Source organism: Barbatula barbatula, assembly GCF_947034865.1.
Source record: "Barbatula barbatula genome assembly, chromosome: 20".
Taxonomy (NCBI): domain Eukaryota; kingdom Metazoa; phylum Chordata; class Actinopteri; order Cypriniformes; family Nemacheilidae; genus Barbatula; species Barbatula barbatula.
In genome coordinates, this window is record NC_136783.1 from 16397126 (window position 1) to 16416356 (window position 19231).

The following is a 19231-nucleotide window of genomic DNA, read 5'->3' on the forward strand; positions in this document are numbered from 1 at the left end:
ATAATAGTGGCAAAGGCACTGTATATATCTAAGAAAGAGCAATTTAATTAGTCTTGTATATGTGAAAGCATGTTATCTGGTTGGTTTTAGTCTGTATTTATTGTATAGAAAACTTGTATGTTGAGATACACTTGACAAAAGCAAAATATGACTGGCTGCTGTAAAATGGAAAATTCTTTAACACAATTTTGTGCCTTTTTTATGTATGTAATCTAGACAATCTTGAAAAGCTTGTGTACAATTTAAATAAAATTGATCTGTTTAAGAAATAAGTTGTTTGCCTATATTTTGAAATGTGTAAAATAAATAGGGAAACATATCAATGTATGTGAATATTTTTTCGCGACAATATTTGAATTTAGTTTTTTCCAAAGAAGTTCTCAATGTCATTTTTCTTTCCTAAAATATTTCTTGTCATAACAGAATCTCATGTTACTCTTGTGTCTCTTATTCATGTGTTTCTTATTCAGATCTAAAATTGTTTTTATCGTATAAATTATTTTTTATATCGTAGAATTATAACTTGCATCTGCCTGTTTTCCAGGCTTCTTCTCCGAGTGAACCTTTACTGTCACCTACTGACTACAGGACAAAGTCTCCATCATCTGAGAAAGAAATGTTTCATATCCTTCCTAAACTGCTGGCTAAGAGAGCCGACTTCCTCACCGTCATGCTTACTGGAAGCCTGCATCAACGCCGGGCCTTCACCGCAACCCCACCAGACACGCAAGACGAGGGACCTCGAGATGATGATGTCACAAAAAGTGAGTCCAGCAGCGGGGTGAGCGAAAAGAGCACAGAACAAAGTCAGGATGGCGCTCCATTTACCTTAGTAGCCGAGGGGCCAAAAGAACCCGGCTCGGTGGCCGATGTAGATCCTGACCAAGAGGACGTCTCTAAGACCCTTGTTTTGTTCTCGCCTGGAGACACGAAGAAGTCTCAGGATGCTAAGAATGGGACTGAGATGGAGCAGTGTGTGATGGGCTCTGATGTTCCTCAAAATGAGCCAACGGATGAAGGAGATCGACAAGAGAAGGACGTAAAGCAGGTCGATCCATCCATACAGACTGCCAAACCAGTGATAACCATCTCAAAGACTGCAGTGGCTTCAGCCTCCATTTCATCACCCCCTTTATCTAAAGTGGAACGCACTTTTATACACATTGCTGAGACAACCCATTCGAATATTATGTCTTCCAATAGCGCACAGGTGAGGGAAGGTGACCCTGAAGGTTTAATGATTCCTGAGAAGGTTGAAGGCAGATCACAGACAAAACAGATCACAGACAGATCATTCCTATCTCCAGAGCAAGGTGAAAGAGCATGTGTCTGTTTTGAAGTCACATCTCAGACTCCCACAGGAGAACCTCAGGTGCTCAATGAGACATCTGACAAAAATGACAATCTTATAGTTCCTGTCTCACATGACGCAAAGGAACCCATCCAACAAGATTTTGATGGAAAAAAGGAAAAACAACCACAAGAGGAATATCAGAAGAAGCCAGCATCCATTCTAAAGCTTTCTGAGCATCCACGGACTAGGAGCAAGAGCCGAATTCCAATCCTGGCCTCGGAAGAAGACACAGGATCTGACCAATTGCTGTCCAACAGAGAACGCCTGCGAAGAAGAGCCATGCAGAAGGACCTAGCCCGGGAGGCTGTTGAACGACAGAGACAGGGTCGCTGGAAGATATTGAATTCCAGGACATCAACCTCATTATCTTCTGGAGATGAGCCCAAAAGAGCCTCAGAGACTATTTCTATGACAGGCTCGGAGGAAAATATTCATGAATCTGATGATACAATCAGCAAGCTGAAGAAAGAAGCTGAGGAGAAGAATGTGACAGGATGGCACAGCAGGATACCCAGACCTGTCACTCCAATAAGGAGGCCTTCAGGTAAACTAGCAGTTGCAGCTTCTGAAATTATTGTACCTGAAGCAAATACTACAATAGGAGGACAAAAGTCAAGTAATGGGTAAGTCTTTCATTTTAAACATTAAAGTAAACTACTGGTAAATATTGTAGGCTCGCTTATTCTCTATAAATCGATTTTTCCACATTTTAGAATAAAAATAAACTCATCAAAACTATAGAATTATGTTGTTACTAAAAATAACCAAGTAAGTTAAACTTCTGTAAGCATCTCTTTCTGACTGCCTACTCATTAAAAGGGTAAACAGGGTACATTTTAATTTGTAATCATATTCATTAATTGGATGGGAAAAAAAATACATTTGTCCATATAACCAATTTCCAAATTCAGACATAGAGGTTTTTAATATCATGAAAAAGGCAAGTGATTCTGAACATTTGAACAGCAGTGTGAATGTGTACAATATATATGAAAATGTGTGTGTTATATTTGCAATATAATATAAAATGATAAATTAAATGTATCTAATTTGATCAACCTCAGCCCTAAAGCCGAGTCAGCTTCTCCGCCACTTCACACAAGATCAAAATCAACACTGTCCCGCTCCACCGTGCCAACTGGAAGTAACCGCATGCCTCTCTCCTGTATCCCTGCAACATCCCGTCGCAGCTTAAGCACAGCAAACTGCACTTTCTCCTCCAGCCGCATGGCAAGTCCCTCCCCCCACAGGCCACCCCTGCGAACCGCAGTCGGCGAGTCCCGTAAGCAGCCATTTGCTCTCCGAGCCACTGTGGAGATTCCGCTAAAGTCTAGGACTACAGCTTGCCCGCAACAATCCACCAATGCACCCGCCTGGAATCGAACCAAAGCTTCTGCTCCTGTGAAGAACCTGGCTCCCGTTAAACGGGAAAAAAGCACAAGCAACCACACAGCTGCAGCCAGATGAAACACTGTGACTGCTGGAATTATCATTTCTAAATGACTTGAACACGTTGCCTCAAAAATTGTATCTATACTAAAGAGTAAAATTAACATTTATAATTTATTTAATGTTCTTCCTATTTGGTCAATGGCTTTGTCCAGTTTTGTATTCTGCACTAATAATTTAATGTCATACTATTTCATCATGCAGAAAGTTTCAAGGAACACTAGAGGTCATGTCGCGTTTAGCTAACACGGTGCTATACTGTTTACGTGCTGTTCTGTTGTGCATATCTTGTTTTTTAGCTACCATGGAGAGTTATTTACAGCTGAAACAATCATACGGTATATAACGTGTATTTAGTCGGAACCAAATATTATAAACCACCAGGCACACTAAACATTATAATATGTACCACATATCCATGGAAAAAGTGCACAATCATGCTTTGGCCTGCAGCTGGGCCCTCTTTGTAAACCTTGTGACGGTGGGCATGCCTTGTATTTAGCTAGTTTTCAAGTATTTGAATACACTGCTGTATGGTTGTACATATACTTTTCAGTATTTCTTGCAGAGACCTCTTTATTTTTATCTGGCATACCAAATGGGAAAGTATTTTGGTTTTTCGTTTAATTTAAGGGATATATACTGCAGCTTCATTTTCTGAGCATGGCAGAAGTCACACATTATCAATTATTGTCAATACATACTCTTATTAAAATGGTGAGATGTTATTTAAGATTTTTGGCATAAAATTGATTAAATGTCTTTTAATCATGTGTTGCTTTCGTTCTGTATTTCATCACACATTGCACTTGAAATTAAAGAGATATGCATTAACAGTCCAAATAATAAATAAATACATTTAAAAAATAAAATAAAAAGGCTTCTAAAAAAACTGAACATGTAACAGGAAGTAACGGTTTAAGAGTCAACTCGGATACTTTTTTTAAATGACCCACAACTTGCTTAACACATGCCTGTGAGCTATTTAAACAAAGAGAGTACGGTTCTCTCTATCCACCATGAAATGACAACCTCAAACCATAATTTCTTCATTCATGACTACATAAAAACAGATAAGAACATGTTAAATAAATGTACACATATATTACATAATATACAAAATAATGAACTGTAAATATTTAGCATGTCACATTCTGTCTGTAGTCTACGGTGTTTTCTTTTTTTAGAGATTTGATGAAAGTTTAAAGTCCTAATTTACCCTTCTTCGGTCAAAGGCCATCGTGCAACCAATGTATTTTCTCGCACTAGGTCAGGTGAGCGATCATGAACTTTGAAACACTGAGACTGCCTCTTCTACGACATAACAAAGACTTTATTGTGTCGACATTCAGACCATAAAAAGTGTGACCGGGAACAGAGTTTTGAAAACGTAATGGAGCATTGCAGGCTGTCCTCAGTGATGTCAGGGCAAATTTCATTCAGCCGATCACGGTTGTGATGGGCGAGTAGCACGCGTGCAACATTCTAGTTGGTCTCTCTCTTCTCTTCTACTCGGTCGCTCTCTTATCTTTTTTGCAATGAGGTTTGAGGACATCCTAGAAGAAGTTGGTGGCTTCAAAAAATTCCAGTTCCTGCTTCTCTCTATTCTGTGGCTCCCGCGGATCATTCTTCCACTCCACTTTCTACTCCACAATTTTATATCAGGTGTTCCACCCCATCATTGTGCCCTGCCCTATGCAGGTGGCACGGAAAAGGACAATCCTGAAGTCTCGCAGATTTTGGCTCTTGGCATCCCGCTTAATAAAGATGGCTCTTACAGCTCCTGCAAGATGTACCCTCTTCCCAAGGGCTTTGACCCCGACGGTGACCTCACCCACCTGTATGGCAACCGATCAAATGTGTCGGTACCGTGCCAGCATGGATGGGTGTATGACCGCTCACAGTTCACCTCAACAACAGCCAGTGAAGTAAGACGTCTTTTCCCTCTTCTCAAATGCTATATTCATATATCTATATCAAGTGCTGTAAAATGTATGTTATGTTTGGAGTTTCACTTTCAACCCAGCCATCACATGCTGTACCTATATTTTTTTTCTTATTCACATTTACAAAATGGATAGTTGATAAAAAGATGGCATTTAATGAGTATACTAAATAAAATAGCAGGTGCGAGACTGTCATATTGTGAACTACTTGTAAGTCGCTTTGGATAAAAGCGTCTGCCAAATGAATACACGTAAATGTAAATGAATATAGCCCCGCAGAAAAACTGTAGGTACTCTGTTACTCTGATAGTGGAAAATATACTAAATCAGACAGTCAGCATCGTGCAAACACATTAGCGTCATTTTTGTTTTGGTGGATTTATTTCAGTGGGATCTGGTATGTGACAACAAGAAGCTAAACCAAGCACTCGCCACATTCTTCTTTCTTGGAGTAACTATAGGAGCTGTCATTTTTGGCCAGTTGGCAGATAAGTATGCTGTCTTCAGATTCCTTTTCAAAACGACAACTTCTATGTAATTTTTCTATTTCTCAGTTTTTTCTACATTGTGGGAGACGTCTTAGGCCAAAAGCGGATCATGTGTTTAAAAGTCTTCACTAATCACATGTCTGCATTTAAAACATGATTTTCTGTCCTTGATTTGTTCTGCATAGTTGCCTATACATGAAGAATTATCCTGAAGGGGGTTCAGGAATATCAATTTACACAGTATTTGTTATGGAATAAATCAGTGATTTACGTCTGGCTATCAAAGTAAAGGGCAAATGTGATAAAAAGTTATTTTCTTAGAAACTGTTTTTAAATTATATGAGGTTAAAATTGTGTTTAAAATCATTCCACAGGTTTGGACGTAGGCCTATAATTCAGGTGTCCTTTGTGGCCAGTGCAATTTTTGGAACTTTGGAGGCTTTTTCTACATCTTATGTGATGTTCGCCATAACAAGAACCTTGTGTGGTGTGGCCCTAACAGGGATGATTTTTACCACTGTGTCCCTGTGTAAGCTTATATGTACAGCTATTGTCATTTCGTAATGAATTATATAGATACCTGTAATAAGTCTGACTATAATTTTTATCCAATTATAATTTTTAAAAAATATTATCGTGCCAACTTAACCTCGATGGTAATATTTTATAATGGTTAATATGTATTCTGCACATCTCCCCAGGTGTTGAATGGACAGATGTTAAACATCGTACTTTTACGGGTACAATCATCAGTATAGGGTGGAGTATTGGGAATATGTTACTGGCCCTTCTGGCATATCTGATCAGAGACTGGAGGCACCTCATCCTGGTGGTGACGTCACCGTGCATTCTTGGTATTATTTCCTGGTGGTAGGTAGCGGTACTGCACATAACTAGTGCTTCTTGTAACCTGAAATATGTGTATGTTGCCCAGCAACAAACCATATAAGAAATATGCTCAGGGTCAGATATTCATTTTTTAGATGTATTTGTATTTTATGTACAAATATGAATTAAAGAGAAAGGCTAACATTTCCCCCATGCAATTGATCTACAAAGGTGGATTCCTGAGTCTGCAAGGTGGTTGCTGGCCAATGGTAAGATAGAGGAGGCACAGAAGTATCTGATCAAGTGTGCTAAAATGAACGGAAAATCCAGTTACATGGAAAAACTTAACACTTTGGTAAATACACTTAGATTACACCAATCTTTTATGTAATGATTAGAATGGCCAATATAATAATTTGACTTTTTAAATGTTTATTTTTAATCTACGTAGTCTCTAAAGAAAGTAACCATCCCTGTGGTCACCAAGAGTCATTCCTACCTTGATCTAGTCAAGACACCAAAACTAAGGAAGATTGTCATATGCTCTGGGATTTTCTGGTATGTTGAAAGATGTACATGTTGTCATGTTCTATACAACCCGATTCATTTTTTTATATTTCATTCAGCGTTCTTTGATTCAAATCTGCAGGTTTGCTGTTTCTTTTATCTACTATGGGATCAGCTTCAACATCACAGGGTTTGGTCTGAACATGTATCTAACCCAATTTGTCTATGGAGTCATTGAAATACCAGCTAAAGTTGGCACCTACCTTGTTCTGGATCGAATTGGACGAAGAAATGGACAGGCGGGGTCTCTCATTATAGCGGGATCTCTGATTGGACTAAACAGCATTATTCCAACTAGTAGGTTCTCAATAACTTCACTCCGTCAACAAAACTGAGGGAGCTAATTATTTTCTAGTTCTAGTTCAAGTTCAAAAACAATACCCAATACTGATAATGAATTAATAAATCAAATAACCTTTTTTCAAATTACTTTCATATCAAAATTCTAAGTAAATTCGGAAAAGAATATTACAATTGATTTTGGTTGTCATCCTCAGATTATTCTGCTGTGCGTACAGGAATTGCAATTATTGGAAAGGGATTTTCTGAGGCAGCCTTTACCATTGCTTACCTGTACACCTCAGAGCTCTACCCTACTGTACTACGGTAATTTTTTAATATAATGAAATACGCAGGTATTTAACCCTTATGTAGGCCTATATAAAAATTCTGATCCTTTCAGTTTTATAAAATGTGACCTTACTAAATTTCTGGTTACAAAATGAATGTGTTGATATCTTCACTAACAACCAAGAGATGGCACTGTTTTGTGATAATTCTTGCTGATGCCTTTCAGGCAGTGTGGCCTAGGCTACACCTCTTTTATAGCCCGTTTAGGAAGTTCTCTGGCTCCTTTGGTCATGTTATTGGAGGATATGTGGCAGTTTGCACCCTCTGTAGTTTTTGCTTCTACTGGTGTTCTCAGTGGGTGTGTGGTCTTCTTTCTGCCTGAGACCACAAATGTTAATCTTCCAGAATATATTCTGGATGTGGAAGAGGGAAGGTATGGTACCAAGAGAGAAAAAAATTGATTCTTACTTTTCACATCCTTTACACATTCTGAGGACACAGTTTTTTTCTCCAGGCACACACTGGTGTCGACACCAGCGATGGAGGTCGAGCTCAGTGCTATGAATGAAGCACCTGGCAATTCAGAAGAAGAGACTTCGTAAAGGCTTTGATCATATCAGAAAACCTGTGACATCTTATGGTTCAATCACAGATGAACAGAACAGAATACATTACATCCAATGCAAGACGGTTAACTCAATTAGAGAAAAACTGCTGTGGGACTGGACAAATTTCCTATACGGGCTTCAAAGTTCTGGTTCTTAATACAAAGGTTATTAATGGCAGCATTAGATAAAGCACAAATATGCCTCACAATGATGAAAAATTCAATCTATTTGAGCTATTTTATAGTTTTTTTAGTTGTAGTCATGTTTCTTATAAAAGAAATACACATGTTTTATATCTAAATGAATCCATATACAATATGCATGTATTCTTGTAATAAACTCGAGTTAATTAATGATGTAGTTCATTTTGTATTTTGAAATTCAGAGCATATTTACAATCCATTATTAGGTTACAATACTAAACAATAAATGGTGTTCCGATTTAATTTAGACAAATGTCTAATACATTTAGCCTTCATAAAAATAAATATTGAACATTATATCTGCAATTGTCATGGCTGTTTAATGATGACAATATTTTAATATATCTAAATTTACTTAATCCAAATGTCTTCATAACGTCTATAAATATTCTCCTTGCCGGTAGGTGGTGGTAGTGCACCACGTACTTTAAACACAACAGCCCGATAGAGTCAGGATATACGAGTCAGCGGTTTGCTGGCCTGCTGTTCTCTTAAGAACATTAAATACAATTTCTATGTTATTGGGATTTTAAAGTATGACTGTAAACAACATGGCGGATCAAAGAAGACCTAACAAGATTTTTCGGTAAGTAGCATTTCTTTGTTTCCTTTTCTAATTGATTAAGCTGATCAAGTAAGCGTTTACAATGAATGTCTTTAGCATCACGGCTAGCAACAGTTTGGCTAACGATTTAAAAGAGATTTGAGACTTTTGCGTTGAATATATATGATAGCGGTGATTTACAGCCTGAAATGCTAATAACGTTAGCACAAGTTTAAAAGTACGTATATACAATTTGTTTATGACACTTTGTTAACTGTTTTCAAATGTGTTTCTTATGAACTCCTTTTTGTGGCGCTTTATCCGTCGAGTCGCTCATTGCTTCGAGCACACATCAGTTTCATTCGTGCCAATAATGTTTTAGTTTGTCTTGCTGCTTTTTTTTCCTGCTGTTGAATTCTTATTTGTTTCAACGTTAAAACAATATTTTCTGTATCTGTATCCTACTGTGTCGTTCTATGTCTCGGGTTTTATTTTCGTAAATCTTTATGAAATGTGTGTTATTTTATGCACTAGAGTGGAAACTAACGTTATTCATACTCGAGCCATGTATTTTCTATACAGTTACAAGCCTCCCAACACAGAAACGAATCCCACACTGGAAGACCCTACACCAGATTACATGAACCTGCTGGGCATGATCTTCAGTATGTGTGGCTTGATGCTCAAGGTGACCTCACCCATAACCGTCTAAACACCTTTGTTTACAGACAACAGCAGATGCGTTTTAAAGCCACGATGCTATTAACATTTTTTATGTTTTTCATGGTCTGTGATTACTTTTCAGTTATGTTGTGTATTTTATGTTCTTTTGGCAGCTTAAATGGTGTGCGTGGATTGCTGTGTACTGCTCGTTCATAAGCTTTGCAAATTCACGAAGCTCAGAAGATACCAAACAAATGATGAGCAGCTTCATGTAAGTGGTGTTTATTCTCATGAATAATACTAGAAACTTATATTTATATAATGTTTTCCCCTGAACTTGACCAAGTATGATTCTTCTCTACATGTACTGTATGCAGTGTTAAAATCGAGTGTTTTTCTTCAGGTTATCCATATCTGCGGTTGTGATGTCGTATTTGCAAAACCCACAGCCAATGTCACCACCGTGGTAACAAATAATCCAGACTCCATGGTCCAACTCAGCGTGGTAATGGTATAAGAGCCAGAGGAAACCAGCTGATCCTCCCACTTTCCTTCTGGAACACAAGGACACATACACTCATCACCCCAGCTGGCCAATCACAGGCTGAAAAAATGACCAATTAAGCCCCTGTTTGATCTTTTTTTCCCTCTGTGCTCTCAATTCACGACATTAGCTTTTATGTTTGGTTTGACCATGATATGCTAAAATACTAATATATAAATGATTTTTACAATTACACTTTTTGTGTTTTGTTTAAACTCTTAATAACACTTTTTTTGTATCTTAATTAAAATTTATCTTAAGATTACTTTTGTAGCTAGATCTTCAAATACAGGTATGTTTTACAGATCAGAAAAGTCACCCCTCTGCTTTTCTACAAAAAATGTGAGCCCTAAAATAAACCATTTTGCGAGAACAATTTGATGTTCGTAGATTTACAGACCTCATTTCTTTAAAAGCTTTGATATTCTTCCTTATGTATCCTTATGACTGCATATCCGGGCGGAGGTAGAAAGTCAGCCTTTAATTCTGGCAGATTTAGGGCTTCTGGGTGCACTCGAGAGCCCTGGGTTTTGAGCAGAGCCCAGTACTGTGCTGCAGAATTAATATATAGCACTCGCCAGATGCGTTTCTCACAGCATGCTGGATTCTGCTTAGAGTCAGACCTAGTGGATTTAAAGCCAAACCGGCAACTCTTGAGCTTTATAAAATCACCGCAACAGAGTTTGAAAATTATTATATTTCCATGTCCCATTTCATCCTACTATCAAAAGGCTCAAGCGGGGTTTTTGCACAGAAATACGTTTGCTTGTGGGCGACTTGGATATGCTTGTGACATTCACCTGGATACAGGACAGCAACCTAATAATCTAACCCTGTAACTACAAATCATATAATTTTGTATTTTAACAGCAAGCATTGTTACTTATTGTTTTCAACTGATCAACATGGACAATATTTAAAAGACGATGTTGTAATCTGTGCACAGGCAACATACTGTTTATGGTCTTTCTATGGATGATAGACGTATAATGGTTGTAAACGTATAACATCAGTGCGTCAGTCCCATTTGATGCAGGTCTACGGAAATCTAATCCTGACGAATATGAGGGTTGCATCGGCTCATTTATTCAACATGAAACGAGAATGAATGCAGTCATCCGTACTGTATTGGATTACTTTGTCGTGCTGTTTTGAATTAGACGATATATGTAGAGACTGCCGTGTTCTATTCAGGAGACTTACTCATAATAAGGCCAGTCATACTGTAAGGATGATGATGACCATCTCTTTATTTCCTATGAAGAATGCTTTATGTAATTTGCGGGGAAAGCTGAGTAAGAGTCTGAATCAGCACTTCACCCTCAACAGAGAGTTACAATGCACTTTCAATAATTCGTCTCCGTTATTTTCGTTGGTCACGCAATTCACGATCAACAAAACCCATATAGAGAGATTGTGAACCCAACCCCGTATAACGGTCTTTTAAAATAAATAATATCACGTTGATGTTAAATCAAAGGGCGGAAGGTTTCGTGAGGTAAAAGTGTGACCCCTTCAGCCACCGCGAGGCTTCTGTCAGAGTTACTACGCTCGCGGTGCCTGTGCGGTTGTCACGTATCCGACACGAGCTCACGGAGCGCGAGACTCCTCATAGAACACACGAGGACGCGCAGTTCTCGCGCCACGCAGACAGCCGTTCTAGTCAGTGAGGGAAAACAAAATCATCCGTTTGCCTGAAATACAAATATTTAAAGACAGAATGTTCCCGGCTTGAAGATGGATGTGACCTCCAGCTCTGAGAAAACGGACCTCGAGCCATTCAGTTTGTGGAGTTTCGTTGGTAGTTTTGTCAGTTATAAACTACAGCTGAACCGGACGGCACCAGATTACAGATTTGCATCTGAAACGACACGAACCATTTTGGTAAGTGACGGCAAAAGTCTAAATTTATTTAAATTTTATTGAGTATGTCTTTTCTTTAGAGATCTTCTTGAAATGCTGACATGCCACGAACAAACGAATATTAATTAATCTTGCAGTATATTTAGTTCATACAAATATGATACGTAGTACCAGGAGAATATCACGATTATCTGACATGGTATTTTTGACATGTACCTCGGTATTTGTTGAGTTGCATTGGTGTAACGTAACCTGCTACATAGCATCATGTTCAAATGGTATTGTATTCATTCAGTACGGTATTTAAAGTGCCATGTTTCTTTTCGTCATACCAGACTTTGTTTGCTGGATTATCTCGTGGCAGTCTTTTGCTGTTCCCCTTCGATAACTCACAGAGCTATTTATCATAATGTGTTCTCTCAGCAGACGAAGGGTTCTTAATGCAGCAAAACATTTAATTGTATGTTTGCACACATCTGCTCTCTTCACAATGACACATGTCAGGATCAGACTGAGAGACATTAAATTGTGTTAACAGTTTCGGATTACTATTGAACACAGCACATTTTAATATACATAATATGTGACTTTGTGAAAACCAGGCTAAAATAATGAGCATAACATTTGATTTCATGTAAGAAATGCCATGGCAAATAATCGAGCTTTTCTCCTGGTACTACATGTCGTGTTTCACCCAGTAGTTACCTTTATTGTGAATCTTTCTCTAGAAGAACGTATAGTCCCATCTGACATGAAATTAGCTAAAACAATTCCCTTGTTCAAGAAAGTAAATAGAATGGAGCCTGAAAACTACCGTCCAGGCTCCATACTTGGTGTGGCTTCAACATTTTTAGAAAGGGTCGTATATTAACAGATGTCTCAATATGTGTGTGAGCACAGTTTAATTTATGAGTTTCAGTCAGGCTTAAGAAGGTCCTATCCGATCGATACTTCTTCACTTTATTTGGCAGACTTCAAGCAGATTTATAAGGGTAAAATGTGTGGAATGGTTCTTTTAGATATCCAACAAGCCTTTGACACTGTTAATCATACAATACTATTAGATTACTTTTAAAAAATGGTGGTAGCCTGGTTGAGGTCATATTTAACTGAGAGAGTTCAAAGGGTTGAAATTGATGGATACAATTATTACAAATGGAGTTCCTCAAGGAAGCGTTTTAGGTCCCCTTTTATTTATCTTATATATAAATGATATGCAGGCTGTTTGTAAGAGTGATTTATTTCTATATGCTGATAACGCTGCTCTGGTTGCAGATAAGGATGTTGGTAAGATACAACTGTTGTTAGGTGAGGAGTTATGTAAGGTGACAGACTGGCTCTCTGAAAATAAACAGTCATTGCATTTAGGAAAAACAGAATCAATATAATTAGGGTCTAAAAGAAATGTAAGTAAATCATGTAGAATGTTTGTTAGGGTATGTGACTGTGTAATAGCAGATAGAACCTCTTTTAATTATCTGGTTTGTGTCCTTGATAATGATTTGAGTGGCGCAAGTATGGCTATAAAAACTTTGGGTAAAGTGAATGCCAGGATAAATTGTCGATTAGTTCACCTTATACTTAAAATGGTACAATTTAAGATATTGAATAAAAGAGCTCCTACTTACGTTAGTTCCTATTTCTCTAGGGTTAATGAGATACATACTTATAATTGGTTACCCATTGAGAATCGATTGGTTCACCTTTATGGGTAACCTCAGTGGTAAGAGCATTGCGTTAACAACGCAAGGTTGTGGATTAGATCCCAGGGGATTCCAGATTCCTATGTAAAAATGTATAGGATAATGCAATATATGTCGCTTTGGAAAAAAACGTCTGCCAAATGCGTAAATGTAAATGTACTAGGCAGAGTCTGATGTATATTACATTGTTGTTTTTAAAATATGTACGGTCGTAGGTATTTTTAATATTTAGGTGCTAAAGAGTGGAATAAGTTGCCTGTGAACATCAAAAGTATTTTAAATGCAGTTGTTTCTAGTTCAAAAGTTAAATGTTTGTTGTTAGAATGATGTATAAATGTGTAGAGATGTATGTGTATTAGGATGACCGTAGAACTGTTCAAGATCAAGAACCATCACTTGGAGACAAATAGTCAAATAAGCTTTTAAACAGAAATACCAGTTCTATGGGATGTTTTGTTCAAGATTAAGAACTATCCCTTGAAGACCATTAATAAAAAAAACTTTCCAACAGGAAGACTCATTCTGTAGGATGATCTTGAACAGTAGTCTATGCAAGCAGCTGTATTTTTGTATGTCTCTGAACATTAACAGACAGTTTTGCTGGATCCTGTTCAAGAAGAAGTTTTTGGAACACTTTAAAAGAGTATCTGTAATTCTTGGGATATCTCAGATCCAACGAGTAAGTGAGACCCAAAAGATAGCAGCAAGCTCTGCTGAGATTGGCAAGATTTTTGAGGACAGTTATGGCCCACTACTTCTTCATTGGTGACTGCTCCATTGCTCTGCAGGATGTAGATATTAATAGCCTCCTCTGCCAACTCCTCTTCCACAATGACGGGATGATCAGCAGAATCCTGTAGAAAAATTGTAAAGATAGATGGTTAGAGCTAACTTTCAACCTGAATGTTAAAAGACCGTGACAAATACACAAAAAAACACTACAAACCATATGACAGGTAAAATCTTAAAGTTTACTGGGCAAGGTGTTACAACAATTAACAGCAATATTCTTGTTATGAAGAGTTTTCTCAATTGGGAAATGCATTTTTAACAAAAAACCCGTGACAAACGAAGCGACCAACTGTGAGTTTCAATGCTGTATATCATAATTTTTGTTTACTTAAACGAATGATACACATCTTTTTCTTCTTCACACGTTCAAGGTCATTTTTATGTCTGTGTTAACTTAGTTTTTCATTCTTCGTTAAAAGAAAACGCGTCCACACGAAAACGCGCTGTCAAAAGCATGCCAAACCAACAGGTGGCGATATAACTAACAATAAAGCTGTGTTGGCCAATCAGAAGCCTGGAATCTGACGTCAAAAACAAAGGTGATTACAACGTCATACACTAAATCACCGGTTTGTTTTGCTGCATCGCAATTTACCTACTTATACTATACCCTAAAAGTATGTACTGTTTTTGTTATGGAAAAGTATATACATTTTAGTTCGTAGCAAAACTGTATGCACACACTGGGACATATTAACGCAAAACGGAAGTGACCGTTGTTGTCCAGACGACACTGAGATACTTAACTGTCATGAACATCACAATACAGCCTTGCATTTAAGTATTTATTCATTAATTACCCATAAATACTCATTTAAATTATTTAGCGAAGCATCCTTTATTTAACTTTATTAAGGCAGTGGAGCATCACTAAACTCCGCCCTCTTGTGGTGAGTTGTGGGTAAAATAAGCCGTTAAGTGTCCATGGATCTATCGGCTTAGCAAATACCGGCGTTCGACCAGGATTTTTTCGACCATATCTTTCAGGTAGCTCCCGCTTAGCCGCCAGTAGAAGGTTAGTCACGTTCATTTTTTAGCTGAAGTCAAACACAAAAACAGTGATAGTAAATGCTTAATATTTAACTATTTGTATTACAAACATAAGTATAATTAACGTTAGCTGACTAACTGTTACTTACCAAGATTTCCGAGGCGAGCAGTGCAGATAGCTTGTAGAGTTGTTGCTGAGGAAAGCAAGCAAATGTAATGCGCAAATGTGATGCGTACATGATCACTTTAGCCGCAAATTTTACTCAATTTAATTTGTTGATGTTAAATGCAAAGGCAATTTATAGGATTTACTTCAAGATTTTAGATTTTAAAACTGTAAATAATCTTCAAATAATAATTAGAACTGAATTTCATTTGAAGAACTAGAATCTAACTAGTGTAAAGTAGGCTTGGTACATAATTTTCAGGGGGAAAATGAGAACTAATGGTTACCTTGTATTCTGCAGTCAATGTTTTCAAACAAAGGCTTAGGAAATGTTATATTAATATCTAGATACTGTGTATCGACCAATATCGGTTATCGGCTTCCAATGTTAAATAATCATCGGTTATCATTATCTGCCAAAATGTACATATCGGTGCATCCCCATTTAAGATATTTGTGGCCAAGTTATATTAAGTTAAGACAGGTCACACATTCATTTTAGTCTGGGACTAGCCTTAAGCCTTGTCTGTGAAACTGGGCCTTAGTGTTTTAGAGAACTTGTAAATATTGCAGTAATTACGTGTGTTCAAACACACCCACACCATAAGCCTGTCTGTGGGCCGGTGCAATAGATATTCAACCCACACAAATGGGCCACTTGGTGTAACACAATGATGAAAATGAAATCATCCAAAAATTAGTTTTACTATCTTTTGTGGTTATGACTAAGCTTTACCATGCTGTTACCGTAAGATTTATGGTGTTGGCTAGAAGCAAAATTGCATTCTTTTGTCTTGTGACTTTTTGCCAATTAATAAAACCCTTTAAATATATTGTAGACTATATTGCAAAGTCAGTCGCTTTGGATAAAAGCGTCTGCAAAGTGCATAAATATAAATAAGGAGGACATGTATCTCTGACTAAAAATACTAAACATTAATGTCACAATGTTGTCAGGCTCCAGAAAGGGAACAAACAAACATGTGAAGGCGCTTGAGGATCTTCAGCTTCTCTTTCACCTCATTGAACGGATTCGCTGTTGGATTAATGGCATGCCTATTGTAATGGCTTAGCTCTCGATCGTCCAAAAATAAAGAGCGGTAGAGGCAGATTTAGTGAGTTCCATCTTTAGTTTCGGATCATGGAGACAAGCTGTGTCCTTCCATAATACAGCCTGGCAACAAGATCCTTCCTGTCTATAAAGACTACAACCACAATCGAGACAGCAGTTGGAATCTCAGTAGCATTTTCTTGCTTTCATTCACATTTTTTTCACCGTGCTTATCTTCCTTGTGCTGTATCTCACCCCTTTCTTTTCATCTACTTCTTTGTACTATATGTGGAAGGTCACTACAGCATTTGTCACCTCTTTGGTGCTTTGCTTTCAGCAGCTGAACGGTAAAAGTGTTATCGGCCCTTCTGGTGCATCCTAATCCCAAAGAGCTTCAGAACTCCTGACTATAGCACTCTGCATTTTCCCTGTCAGTGTGTGTTTTAGATTGTTGAGCTTGTGTATGTCACTTTAAATTACTTTTTCCTCCTCTCATGTCTAGGCGCACAAACACTGTCAGCAAATATTGGACTGGAGGCGTTCATCATTTACTTTTGCCTGACGTTGGTTTATTGCAATTTTCCTTAAACAACTGCGTTGCCTCTTTAATTAACCTTTCCTCTTTGTTCTTTTTTCTCTCATGTTCCCATCCCTTATCTCCTTCTATAGGGCTATGCTGTCTCCCTTGTATGCAGACAGCTCGGTGATCATGGAGAGAGCGCCGCCCCTGTGGCAGAGAGGGAGAGTGCAGCCTCAAGGCCACAGAATCCGCTGTCATCCACCCACCAGCGGGAGCAGTGTTTGCGCCAACCCCACTTTATTCCATGCCGTTTATGACATGAGTGTCGAAACTTCTCAAGCTGAGTCCTTTGAGTACAGAAAATCTAACGGAGGAGAAGCTGTGGTGACGGATGGGATGCGTTACTCTTTGATGCCCAGTGATTCTCTGTTGCCACCTGTCAGGAGGAGAGGAGGACTTGTGGATCACCGTGATGTCATCAAAGCACACCAGTCACATAAATTACAGAGCACTCCACAAGCACGTCGTAAACAGTGGGAGTGAGTATTGAAATATGTGCATTTATGACCTAGATTAGCCTTTTTTATTATTAAAAAAATGTCATGTGTGTTCATTTAAAATTGCTAGAAAATTCCATCATTAGCACCAAACATGGTATTTTATGATGTTTAGTCATTTAGTGACATTTCAATAGAGTATAATTTTGAGCAGGTAGTTTAATGTCAGTGGCAGTCGTATAAATTGAAATTCTAAACTGCATAACCTGTTTTATATGTGAGCAACAAATTCACACATCGAAGACATTGATTTTAAAATGCATCAGAGCTTGCTTTCATAATGTAAGTGAAAGAGAATTGAAAATGAAATCTGTGCTTTCATGGTAAATGTTATCCTCCAAGGGTCTCTTTTAGAAAGCATGTCTCCCATCACTGTCTCTCAAAATTCTGTCATATCTCTATGTATAAAGGGCAGGTCATGTAGGTTTATGTGTGGGGGTGTGTATTGTTAGATTCACCGTGATGGACACAATGACGGACGAAGTAAGGACCTCTGCTTATTTTGGTCCGCTGTGTGTGTGTATTTGTGTGTGGTTGTGCATGTCAGTGTTAGCCTGACAGCAGGTAGTGAATGTCCACTCTTGGAACAGATATTATCAGATTTTCTATGGAAAAATAAATCCGACCACGATGGAAACAGAACGGTGAAACGGTTTCTGCCATTTTAGGTTTTTGTTTTGTGTTTAGTGGGCACATGCTCCTCACGAGCTTGTCAACTTCAATGATATTCTCTGCTGACATCAGCTTATTATTGGAAGCCTTTAAAGTGATGTGTGGATTTCTGTGCCACTAGAAGTAGTGAACAAGATTGCAAAATATGAGGTTATTTCGAAATCTCCTCCTACGTTTTCTGCATTTTACAGCGAGAAGTTGTAATGTAGCAAATAAACATATCAACGTATAAAAGCACCTCAGTGTTTATACTCTTGCAGAATCTCACCTTCAAACGTATTTATAGTCGCTGGAATATTGGAAAGTCAAAAATTGCACACAAGAAAGAATGTTGTTTTCCACCTTGACATTGTTAGCACAGATTGTAGATACTAGTGTCACTGGCTACTGGTCTCTTGTGCACTAAAGGATCTATTTGTGTCCCAGTGTGTCTGCATGTTTGCGTCATGGTGGGACCAAGTAGCGATGAACCCTGTGTGTCGGTGGATTCCAGTCACGATTCCTTTGCACTTCAGGGGTGTGGAGGCTTCCACTCTCATGCTCACCCACTCATTCCGACAGGAATGTCAGTGGGGATATGTGAGATAACTGCCTAAAAACTGCACTCTCACTTCCTATAGTTCTTTTTTCAGCCAATAATTTTCTGTGTCTTTGACTCACTCTTTTTATTTTTAGTCTCTCTTTTCTTGACACTGATCTGACCAGCTGTAACTAAATATGTGCACAGGGAGTCTGACACACAACACAGAGGCAGATAAGTGAACACACACACACACACACATACACACACTTTGGGACATGCCATTGATTAATATTTATTATTTAGGCCTAGCAGTAAAAGTTGAACATTTTTAGAATTGAAGAAACAAACATTATTTAAATGTGGTTTATGGGAGCATCCCAAGGGGATATAGCCCCCAAGGATATTTTGGTAGATTTAGCTTGCTGGGTAAAAGTTTTTTAGGATATATTGAATAATCACAAAGAAGGTATTGTATGGAATTTAAATAGATTTGTAGCACTGACATTGTTAAGTTAAGATTTTTTTCAGTAAAGCAAACAAGAACAAGCTGTATGCAGTTGTGTTATGGACCTTTACCAGGTCATGTTTTGCCTGGTAAAGGCCATGCCAGCTCAGATACATGCTGTTAGC

The 19231-nt window shown here is 38.1% G+C and overlaps 3 protein-coding genes across 3 annotated transcripts in view; all 3 read left to right on the forward strand.

Moving 5' to 3' along the window:
• ttbk1a (tau tubulin kinase 1a) overlaps positions 1-3576 on the forward strand; it is a 32099-nt gene extending 28523 nt beyond the window's left edge. The window contains exons 14-15 of the mRNA XM_079482751.1: positions 545-1977; positions 2419-3576. Of these exons, the coding sequence (XP_079338877.1) occupies positions 545-1977; positions 2419-2821 (1836 nt within the window). The 3' untranslated portion in view covers positions 2822-3576. The remainder of the gene's footprint in view (positions 1-544; positions 1978-2418) is intronic.
• Positions 3577-4144: 568 nt separating this feature from the next.
• On the forward strand, positions 4145-8311 carry slc22a7a (solute carrier family 22 member 7a). Its single transcript, XM_079482752.1, has 10 exons — positions 4145-4731; positions 5138-5241; positions 5612-5766; positions 5939-6107; positions 6297-6420; positions 6517-6623; positions 6715-6929; positions 7130-7238; positions 7429-7635; positions 7717-8311. The coding sequence occupies exons 1-10, from the start codon at positions 4342-4344 to the stop codon at positions 7802-7804; spliced, it is 1668 nt and encodes a 555-aa protein (XP_079338878.1). The 5' UTR covers positions 4145-4341; the 3' UTR covers positions 7805-8311.
• Positions 8312-8415: 104 nt separating this feature from the next.
• Positions 8416-11112, forward strand: wdr83os (WD repeat domain 83 opposite strand). Its single transcript, XM_079482753.1, has 4 exons — positions 8416-8599; positions 9140-9245; positions 9394-9491; positions 9624-11112. Exons 1-4 carry the CDS (start codon positions 8550-8552, stop codon positions 9688-9690), a joined length of 321 nt encoding a protein of 106 aa, XP_079338879.1. The 5' UTR covers positions 8416-8549; the 3' UTR covers positions 9691-11112.
• The last annotated feature ends 8119 nt before the right edge of the window (positions 11113-19231 follow it).